Source organism: Myzus persicae, unplaced genomic scaffold (genome assembly GCF_001856785.1).
Source record: "Myzus persicae strain clone G006 unplaced genomic scaffold, MPER_G0061.0, whole genome shotgun sequence".
In the NCBI taxonomy this organism is placed as follows: domain Eukaryota; kingdom Metazoa; phylum Arthropoda; class Insecta; order Hemiptera; family Aphididae; genus Myzus; species Myzus persicae.
This window is the reverse complement of record NW_019104225.1, coordinates 27690-39819: the sequence shown is the minus strand read 5'-3', so window position 1 is coordinate 39819 and position 12130 is coordinate 27690. Positions and strand designations below refer to the sequence as shown.

The window sequence follows — 12130 nt, the reverse complement described above, 5'->3', positions numbered from 1 at the left end:
TTCTGATTTATTGAAATGTACCTATGCATTACGGATAATAATAGGTCCATAAAATGGGTTGGTTGAAATGAAGATTATAATGTTGTGAAAATTATAGCAATTTATTTGTATTAGGTAATCTATAAATATATTTTATTATTTTATTTGTAATAGTTAGTAAAATAAGTATGTTTGATAATTTCAAAATTCAGAATTTGAATGAATGCATTATTATAATAGATAAGATATTAAAATAACAGGAGAAGGAGGATTATAGATATTATTATTAACATTATATTTTAAATTATAACCATAAAAAAAATATATACAATATACATAAACTGATATATATATAATAATAAAAGCATTTTATGCTTTTATCATACAAATCTAATGTAAATAACTCATACCCAATTAGGTACTTAATATATTTATAAAAAATGTACCAGTATTTTTATTAAAAAAATGTAAGACATTTAATTTTGGATTTGTGTTACCCTAAAAGTGAGTCTCAAGAACAATATGGTGCTAATTTTTTTTTTAATTACAACACATCACAACTTTTTATCACTATTACAATCTGGAATGTGAAAATCATTTTTATCACCCGTAAATCGACCCATCCTACTTTATAATCATCGCTGTGGCAGTTGAAATTCTTTAATAATAGGCGTAATAATATACGTGGTTTATAACTCAATACAAATTCGATAAAAAAAAATTGACTTGTACAAGTTTCAAGTAGCACAACGGTTGCTCTACAAATACTGAAATATACATTGAGCCTTTTCCTCGCACCACATACATTTTTAACAGCTTCTTGCGGGTTTGTTTCCTCCCGATCTGGGCCAAGAAAAGAACTCGCTCAAACAAGTCTCAACCACCACTGAAACCGTATATTATCGAATATCGGGACGTCGTATATCGATGACATTTCTTTCGAACCATTTTATACTACACGCGAGGTATACGAACAGCAGACATCATGGGCTTCCTGCATATTATATTATATTTTAATAGTAGAATATATTTATATACATTAAAATAGCTATTTCATTCTCAAAATACAGGTTTCCGGTCTGTGGAACTTGCGGCTTGCTTTTGGACATATTCTGTCGTATCAATAAATAATTGTATTTTTCGAGTGTGCTCCCTGCTGTATAATATGGGTGCTTGACACATTTGATAGTGCTTGACGCGTATTCATATGCACGCAGCGTGCTATTTAGACATATTATTTTCGTGTAGTACCCATACAGCCGATAAACGGACAAAATTCACAGGGACATTTTCAAAAAATATGATCAACTGAATACAAATTGTAATAAATTAAAAAATATTGAATTTATTAAATGTATTATTTAAAAATAATAAACAAAATTTCAAATGATGGACTATAAGATAATAATAAAATATTATACAGATCATACGAATTGTACAGTACAATTCGTACCTATATTTAATACAAATTTTCTCAAATTGTTATTACTGCAGTTCAAAAAAAAAAAAGAAGAGCGTAAATTCACAATAGTTTTTATTGAACGTTGTGATAAAATTCCTCAAAATCGTGAAACTTTGCAAATTGTTATGAAATTAGAAATTCTTAAAATATTGCTTTTTATATCCAAGACAATTTATATATAATATTTTTGAATATTTAATACAAGATTCTTCATAAGTCTATCTACCTATTATTCTATTATTAAAAAAAATGGTTTACCGGAAAGTCACATCATTTTTAATGCAGAGCGTTTGAACTGTTTGAAGTTAACATTTTTAATACAGGATATTCACCCTCAAAGTCAGTAGTAGTTGCTTCTTAAAAAATTGTTTTATTATATTGGTATTCAAAATCAAATTTTTGATTATTTTTTAAAAAAATTTTTATCAATAAAAAAAACTGTCGTTCCATCGAAAAACTTGCATATCGAATACAAGTTTCCTCATACATTTTAATTATAATATTGTTTTGTGTTTCGCAGCCAAATGTACGGCGGGGCGCACGGCACGCCCAGCCGAGTGCCGCTCCTAAGCAGTAACCGTCAACAGCAACGGCGGCGTGGTGGTGCGGACAAGGACAGGCGACAGAACATCACGACCGCCGCCACCGCTTCGGAACAGTATCACCGCGAGGTTGCTGCTGCGGCGGCGGCCGCTGCAGCGGCCGCAGTGGCCGCGACCAACAACAAGCGGCCGAACAAGAGGCGCAACGGCGCACCACCCGGCGTACCGGTGGCCCTGGTGCTGCTCGTGTTGGCCGGTTACATTTGTCTGGGCGCGGCCGTCTTCGCCGCATGGGAGGGCTGGACGTTCATCGACGGCGCGTACTTCTGCTTCGTCACGCTGTCCACGATTGGGTTCGGCGACCTGGTGCCGGGCAAATCGTTCCAGGGCACCGACACGCAAAACGGACAGCTGCAGTTGGTCGCGTGCTGCGGTTACTTGCTGTTCGGCCTGGTCCTGATCGCCATGTCGTTCTCGCTGGTCCAGGAGGAGGTGGTGTCCAAATGCCGGCACGCCGCCCGCTACGTGGGCCTACTCAAACAGCCACCTCGGCCCGGCACCCAGCCGTACGCCTTGTAATGGCCACCTACAACCCTCATCCTCCACCCATACGTGTCGCCCTTTTTCGTTACGCGTTTAAAAAACCAAAGTTACAAAACATATGTCCAAAACATTATCCCCGAGTCACGATAAAAACCCGACCACGAAGGCAGCATATTATTATGCACGATGAGCACGAAATAATTTCTTTCACTTTAGAATTTTTAAACGAAACCAAATAGTCTTTTTTCGCCGATTTGTATAAAAAATCAGACACGTTCACTCTCGAACTTTCCGGGACACAGAAGTTTTTCTTAGGGGGTGTGCGGGTAATGATTATCACCCCTTATAGTGCGTTGAAGGATACGTATCCAACAGAATCACTCGATCGATCGCTACCGTACATGCATATTATAAAGTAAATACAATAACATTATAATATATAAGATTATTAATGCTATTTTTATTATTTATAAAACCGTGACGTCGTCTCGACATATGCATCTGTACCCTCCATATGATAATATATGTACTATTTACGATAGTATAAAAACGGCTCCCATGACGAACGATTTCCTAGTATCTTTTTACTCGCTCTCTCTCGCTCTATCTCTCTCTGTACCCAATCTCTCAAAACACGCACATACGCGAGGTAACACACTGTTGGGTACACCCGAAACGTGCACACCTGTTGACATAGGGTTTATATCTGAATATGCGCATATCAGTTTTTGGAATCTATATCATTGGAATACATTAAATAATTTACACTAACATAGTTCCCAAACATCGTTGCTGCAATTCAACGATTTGTTTAAAAGTTTTTATAAACGAATATCACTTATAACTCAGTTGAAAGTCATAAATCATAATATTATTATTATACTTGTTGCACGTTGAGCAGATGATTGGGAAACGTTGGTCCAGCTGAAATAAACTAATAATACTTTTCCCAGCAACCCAACGAGTAACAACTATATTATACTAACGGCAAAATATGGCCTGTTATACTATTAATTGTGTTCTGTCCGTTACTCCGCTCTATACCAAACACTTCTGTTTGAAATTTTCCTCCGAATGAAAGAATTAACCACCCACGTCCCACACTGTTGCAAACGACGTTTATATGTTTATAAGTTTAAGAAAGTTAACTTATTATAATATTATTGTGTTTTGTTTACGTTTTTCAAAACGAGTTTTGTTCTTTATGTATAAAATTATAAAATTATTATAAAATCGAAATAGATGATTAAACTTTGACTCTTATTTATTCACGTACCAACCAAAAATTGAAAAACTACGTACCTTTATAAAAATGTCATTTTCTAGTCAAATGTACCTATATAATTACTATATTATTAAAAATGTATATTATTTTAAGTATAAATTATTATTTTTAACTAAATATTTATACATATAATACCATTATACCTATTATATAAGCTATAAATTATACTATAAAATATGTTATATTATGATAATATCTTGTAACCGTATATAACTCATTGAAAACACATTGTAAATGTTTTCTATCATCTATATTGATAAAGTTGTAAATAAAATATGTTTTATTTTAAATAATTCAATATCGTGCCGGCCACTTGGAATAACTGTGAATAACTGTTCACAAGTAGATACTATGTATAAACCAACCTGCCTAATACCTAAATACGCATATTATTTCAAATGTCGATGATCACGAATTAATTTTTCATGTTTTTTTAATTGTTCGTTATTTGCACTCGGGAAATTGGCATACTAATTTTTTAGAACGGAAGATATACAAAGCATATGATATTTTATTTATTCAAATATATATATGTGATTGGTTTTGAACGTACAAGTATATAATAATATATTTATACATGCCGTACATATAATATATATATATAATTAGGTAACATGAAATACAAAGTATTGTTAATTGAATGATATTTTAAAATTACAAAAATATAACTAAAATCAATATTCAGAGTTTAAATACCTAATTTCGTCCTAATTTAAACTTGAAATGTCTAAAAAAAAAACAATGTAATGTAATACTTGTTTACATTTTTTGATTCCAGCATTTTTGGAACTACTTTTAAGCATTTTTGCATTTATTATTCTTCTAATACCTAATGAGACAACATCGTTATGTTTTCACCACAATCATAAGAGTAAAAAATTCTTTCAGCGATGATGCGCTCGTCGGAGAATGGAGATAGAAAATACTAAGAGGTTGCTTTTTGAAGCACATACACTTTCACACAACATTATATGCTCGAGTTAATCGTAAAATATGAATAAAGTATCATGTTTTTTTTTTTAATCAACCTGCAAAACAACGGCCTTACTACAGTTACTTGTATTTTCATATTTATAAATTCATGTTTTTAGAGGTCTTGTGACCTTTAAATTCAATAAGGAACATTTATAGGCAATTTCTAATATACTCGGCCATTGGCTGTATTTTTGGGTTGTAGTCATAAATTATAATTCGTGGGAGTATTATAAATCAAATATAGTAAAACTTAAACGTCTTTTTTACGCAGTCACATGCAAATGTCAACAATCTATTCTGCAAAAACCCTTTTATTTTTCACGATTACACGATTCTATACTATTGCAGTAGTTCGCTTAATATTTCTTATAACCTCACCCTAATTTTCATGCTGAAAAAAATATTCAAATTTCCCACGATCGTGAAACGACCAAAGCATAATAATATTTTTAAATATTTTATGGTCGATTAAACAGACGTAAGGTTTGAAAATTAGAATGAGCAATTGTTTTTACTGAACAATGAACATACGATAGCCCATGCTTTCCATAAGAACTCTAGCTCGCAGAACCCTCCGAGTTCATTTGTTTTTCCCCCATTTTCTCACTCTCATATATAACTACAAATATTGCTTGCAATATATTATAACCTCCGATAACTCGGCGTGCGTCAGTGTTTTTTTTTTATCTATAGTCGAATATAGCTTTTTCATTTCGTTTGACACTACAGAGACGCCTGTCAAAAACTTCATTTTTGTTTTTGTGTTTGAAAAAAGTTTACCTTGCTTCACTAAACATAATATATTTTAGTATACAGGTAGGTAGGTTGGTAGGTACCTACCTTTTTTTATGTCCTGTCGTTTTGAAATTTTTACAACATGAAAATAAACATCTACGGATGATGAAGTTTGAGTACCTACCATACTACCATGGGGTATATTGATAAAATGTTATCCAAGGTGCCGGCGTAATAAAGATGTATAGTATTATATATCACACAGGAACAACTGAGCACACAGGATAAAACTAATTATATAATATATATTAAATATGAATATATTATAATTATAATACTATTTGAACAATGAAATAATAAAATTAATGTGATAAGACAATTTCGACACTACACACAACGTGTAGGACGTAGGTACCTTATATGAGATGGATATTAATTAATAAACAGTAACAATGCTTAAGGAAATAAATAAAACAGGGCTCTGAACAATATAAATAGGTACTCAGTAAAATATTGTACCTACCTATCATACTTGATAATTGCAATAATTTTATATGATAATTTTGTTTAACTTAATGATTATTGATTATGAAACATATTTATATTTTATTTTGTTAATTTGGTAATTTAACTGTTATATTTTATGTTGATCATATTATATACTAATGAGTATTCAGTATTGACGGATACAGTGAATTTATGAATTTTAAATTGTTTATACCTATTACCAATAGATTTATATAACCCTTTAAAAACGTTGATCATTTGATAATCATGGAGTCTTATTTGCCAACACATTGACTGTTAATGACTGTTGAATGTTGATAATAGTATATACTTTGGGTATAAAATATGATTACGTTAATTTTAAAGCCAAAACAATACTCGTAAATGGTAGGTACGTCTAGCAGTTGAAATTGGCACATACACACGAATTTACCATGTTTTAACACCATAACGGTTAACAATTACTCGATAAATGCCAACAATGCTGACAAACCATGTAACGGACATCCGACAGAAGTAAAACTGGAAGTCAGAACAAATTTCTAACAGTTTAGTTGTGTATCATAAACTCATAAGTCATAAATCATAAACATACCATTATATCCACAAGACCTGTTTCATCGCAGATATTATGTTATTGGTAGCGTATATGAGAAAGAAAATTATTCACGTCATAATGGCTGCAGCAGGTCGACCCCGAAATTAGCATTATGCATTTATTTTATGCCACCAAAACGGTTTATTCTGGACCAAAACTTATAACAGCTTATAACAGCCTACCACGTATTTGATGTTTCTGGGCGAACAACTCGTAAAACTGAAAGTTGACGACTTTTAAATCTGTTTTTAAAATAATGGAAACATAAGAGGGTAGCACAAGAGGTACCTAACTGGGCGTTTAAAACGATTTTAGCATTATTTTTTTTTGCTATTCGGAATAGTCAACCAAAAAAAATATTTATATTAATACATCACTATAGTATACCTACACGCCTGGGAATACTTGTAAGTCACTCAACGTTTATTTACATACTTATACGACACCACGTGACACGTGTGCTACACCGCATTTATATTATATTCAACCCCATATTACAGAATAATGACGACATATTAAAATCCCTATATAGATGCATATAAAAATAGCCATTTTCTTATTTGGATGTGGTAGATAACATTTCTTTTATTTGTTTGACGATTTCGGGACAATAATAATAGTTAATATTATAACCAACTGAAGTGTTTTATTCACTCATACCCTGAGGGAGGGAGGATTTTAAAAAAAATAATAAAAATAGCAAAATGTAAGTTAGTAAATACCTTGGTATGTTTGTATATAGATAGTTAATACACTAATACCATTGCAGATTATAAATTAAATTTTTATAATCAATGGTAATACACTAATACTCAGGGATTACCTAAAGCCGGATTCAGAGCTATTGCGTCTTTCGTGCCGTATCGTGTTGTGTCCAAAATGTGTGCTCGGCCAAAGCCAATCTCTGTAAATTGTGTGGTAGATCATCATGGCTAGTGATTGATATTAATTTATACCTGTATAATGATTATCACGGCCAATCATATTACGATAAAAGCCACATGACACGACAGACAACGTTAAAATGAACCCTGCTATATTGGTACCTACTTACAAATAAATAATTTTTCTAATACACGAGTGACATGACTATTATTTTGAAATAAAAAACATATTGTTCATTGGGTACTTTCCTAACTAAGAATTATTTAATGAATTGACAAAAAAATTTTAATTTAATCATTTTTGGAGGGCACCTAAATACCTAATAGGATTCTAGCGGTCCCAGGATAATATTCAGTTACACAGTAACACAACTATATTTATAAAATATAAGTTCCCATTTACACATCACATTTCTACTAGCAGAAAAAACAACTAGGTAGGAGGTATCTACCGGTTAATTAGTTAAATTAATTTAGCTCCACGAACGAATCTACATTTCGTCAATTTTTGAAGTTTGCCATCTCTTGAGCGTTGTATATTTTTCATTTTTATCAGGTCTCTTAATGGTAACTAGTTATATAATAGGTAACTATTATATACGCCAGTGCGCGTCACCAACATGGCAACATTGAACATTGAATATTCTGTTAGACGTTAGTTCAACTAACTTAGCTGTTACCTGGATATTGAGTGGGTAAGTGGTAAGTACCTAGTACTGAGTACTATACAAGGTGTAAACAGATAGATTTGAGTACCTAACAAAAAAAAAAAAATGATGCTACTTTAACGCAGGACGAATTTTTTTTAACATTATATGAATAATAAATAATATAAGAAATATACTCATGTCAGCAAATTTCCTATATTTTGAAAAAAGTTTTTACGTTCCAAATGAATTTGATCAAAAAAAAATTGATATTTAAAAATATTTTAAAAAATAAGCTACTCGACTTAGATAAATGTTTTACCATCAAAATTGTTCTTATAATCAGATTTACAAATTGGCTATTTTTAACTTATCCAAAACAATTTAATTAAATTTTAAATTTTTTATATTCAGTATTAAAAAATAAAAATAATTTTTTTATATTAAACATGTAGCGCAAGTGACTGTAAATTATGTATAAAAAAAAAATTCAAAATATTGATTATAGCAAAAGTTATTGCATTAGTCAGTTATTTCTGTTACACCGTGTATAGGTAGGTGGTAAATGGTAATGTGCCATGTGGTATACCGTCAACGGAATTCGGCAATAATTGCCGAGTCGTGAACGCGCCTTGAAAACTACACTTGAAAATGGTATTGAGATTGAGATTGGCGTACTCATGATAGAAATAACTTATTATTACTTTTCTATCTTGGGTGTACTGATATCATTACACCTTGGTTTATGGTTACAATTTTGCTCATATCTAATTAATTTATTATCAGTGGTAGAGAGGTACTTATCACGGCTGAAATATTAAATTTGATAGGTACATACACTTGTAAAGTTACAACTTGTAGAGTTGCTCATATTTTACTATTTTACTAATTAATAATTTACGCATGATGTTGAATGTATAGAGAATAGAAGCTGAGTTCCTACTGGCCACGACTCGGAGCTATGTTCACTCCTCTAAGATCAATAAACAAAAACAATTCTTTATAGATTTTTGATCTCCACCACCAATTTGTTCGATGAACCGTCGGCTTAAGAATGCCCTGTGCGCCGCGTCCGCGGGAGTCTGTGGGTCATCAGCCGGCTTGTTCGGCAAGATTGGAATGAGTGTCAACGAGTTCTTCGGCTTGAACAATCAGGTAAAATTGATAATATTAAATCTTACAGATCATATTATTCAATAATTATATTAAACATCTATAATTTTATGATCCAAAAGTAAAACACACAACAAATCTACACCTAAAGAATCAATGACAATAGTAACGACATTGAAAGTGCAGGTCCTGATCTGTTAATTTTTGTTTTCATCTCATAGGCTCTGTATGCGAATTTGGCCAGATTTGTCATGTTGGCAATGGTCGTGCTAGCCAACGTCGGTGTTTGGCTAATGTATACCAGATCCCTGAGATTCGGTTCCACGTTGGTATCCACTGGCATCAGCATAGCGTCCAATTACATTTTTACCGTGAGTAACAAGGAACTAGCTACTTGCACTGTTTCATGGCTTCCCCATTTGTATTTAACGTCCTAATACTTCTATTAAACTTATGCAATAGCCATTCAAAGTTTTCATCAATTTATTTTTCGGTTTTTATTTTGATAGGCCAAACTAAATGTTTGACCTACATATTATAACTTTTCAAAACTATTTTATGTTTTTGAAATTATAAAAACTTGTAATTAATAACTAAATTGTTTTAATTATTCCATTTGAAATAAAAATGATTTGTTCTTACCATTGTTACCATCTAGGTTACCATTAACATAAATATATGATTTGTTAGAGTAACTATTAAAAAAAATCTTTTGTCATTTCTTAAAGCAAAAACATAAAAATGTATAACAATAATAGATATTTACGGGCAAAAAAAATAAACTAAGTCAAGTGCTGCTAACAGATGTCTCCTTAACAAGTTATCTACTTACTGTGTAGTGTGTATTATATTATGTGATACACGTCAAACTTTTAATTACCTATTGCCCTTCATAATTGTTTTCTTATACTTGCCAACTTCTTCTTGAGTATTATAATACTCAAAAATTGTCGAGGGTATTTTATTTATTCATTTATATCTAGGGAATTTTCCATGCCAGAAACTCTTATAAAAATCTGAGTATTATGATAGGCTTTTAGAACTACTGAGTACATTATGATACTCAAGGTGTTTATAAGATCAGTGACATTGGTAGGGAAGTCAACTTGTTAAGTACCTAACATCGTAACTCCTTGTCTATAGTCTCTACAATATTATTTACTCATAAAGTTGTTGTGAATTTAATTTTATAGATTGTTCAAGTCAAATAAAATTAATAATATATTTCTCTTGAAGCAAATTCTTTAGATAAGTGAAAACTTATGTGAAAAAGTTAGGTGTCATATTTAGAGTCCTCGGGTATAATTATCCACTATAAGATGCTCTTTAGTGTATACTTTACATATAATATTATCTTTTGTCGACTTTTGAAACATAAACAATTCAAACCATGTTTTAATTTAATACTTTTTTCTCATTATTGTAAATGCCCTTTTCTATAATATTATTGTTTTTTTATCACTCGAATCCAGTATTTAATAAATTAATAATAAATAATGAGTCGGTTAAAAATGTTTGTTATTTACCTTAATAACCTACTTATTTCTATGTTAGCTATTAAAAACTATTCAAATTAAAATTTAGATTTGATGCCCTTAATTTATAACATTGTATATATTTCAGGCTCTAACTGGTGTATTATTGTTTGCTGAGAGCTGTTCAATTCTGTGGGCGTGCGGCACACTTTCTGTCATGATTGGAGTTATACTAATGTCGATTTGAGTGTTTTATAAATAAAAGTATTAACTGATCTCATGTACATAAAATTGTTACTATTTAAATAAATAAGCATGCTTAGAAAAAAAAAACACCAACATATTTTATTATTACTACTCCAACAAATGTGCTTATAATAATTATATTTTCTCCATGTTTGATGATACAATAGAATAATTATTTAAAAAATGGTTTGACCTATTATGATTTGATTAATAAAATTGACATCTGTGTATAATCCACCAGTAGTCATGTGACAATCCGGTCATAAAGATAAATCAGACTCGTGTGTTATTTTAAAACAATTTTAGGTAAAAATGTAATATTGCAGGAATGAGAAACTACACATTTTTATACTTATATCAAAAGCAATTGTATTCCTATCAATTTGTTGAAATAACATATACATGTAACACATTTGAAACTTGAAATTCAGTGTCAAACAATCCAAAAAAAAAAAAATACTAATGCATTGAAATCTGAGCACTAATTATAACACGGTATTTTATATTATTTAACTTATGGACAAGCTGTCAAGTATAAAACCATAAATAAATACAACTTATACAACTTGTTAAAAATAAGAACATTCTATCAATTAACTCATTCATTCTTAATTACTATTTTGAGTTCTCACTATTCAAATGTTTTTTAGATTGCTGTTTAAACTTACAGATGTTGAATACTGTTGGTATCAATATATACCTACATTAAGATGCATTTAATCTATTTAAACTAATTTAGCTGATTTCTTGACAATCAGTTTTTATGATTTTAAACAAAAAAATATTGTTAAATAGAAGTTTGAAGTACTTTCAATGCTAAATTTTTGGAAACAATTCAAGTTAAATTCAATAGTTTACTTTACTATGTTTTTTGTGCTTAACTATACTGATATACTATCTTACTTCACATAAGATTGGTTTAATGATATTATTTTTTATAAGCACTTTGATCATTTTAAATACATAATAAAGAAAAGACTATGTATAGTATTTATAAGAGGAAAATATTTACACTGAAGTATGCAATGCTACAGTTCTTAGAGTTGTCGGATATAAAAAAGTATAAAATAGTTTCCAAAAGTAGAAAAAAAAAATATGCACAGCAGTTAATTATAAGTTATAACGATATGTAAAACCAC

At 30.8% G+C, this 12130-nt stretch overlaps 2 protein-coding genes across 2 annotated transcripts in view; both read left to right on the top strand.

The window, feature by feature from the left end:
- Positions 1–3103, top strand: part of LOC111040212 — a 46587-nt gene extending 43484 nt beyond the window's left edge. The window contains exon 5 of the mRNA XM_022324029.1: positions 1962–3103. Coding sequence (XP_022179721.1) covers positions 1962–2562 — 601 coding nt within the window. The 3' untranslated portion in view covers positions 2563–3103. The remainder of the gene's footprint in view (positions 1–1961) is intronic.
- A 5861-nt stretch (positions 3104–8964) lies between these two features.
- On the top strand, positions 8965–11029 carry LOC111040211. The gene is made up of 3 exons (XM_022324028.1): positions 8965–9312; positions 9492–9641; positions 10894–11029. Exons 1-3 carry the CDS (start codon positions 9193–9195, stop codon positions 10990–10992), a joined length of 369 nt encoding a protein of 122 aa, XP_022179720.1. The 5' UTR covers positions 8965–9192; the 3' UTR covers positions 10993–11029.
- The last annotated feature ends 1101 nt before the right edge of the window (positions 11030–12130 follow it).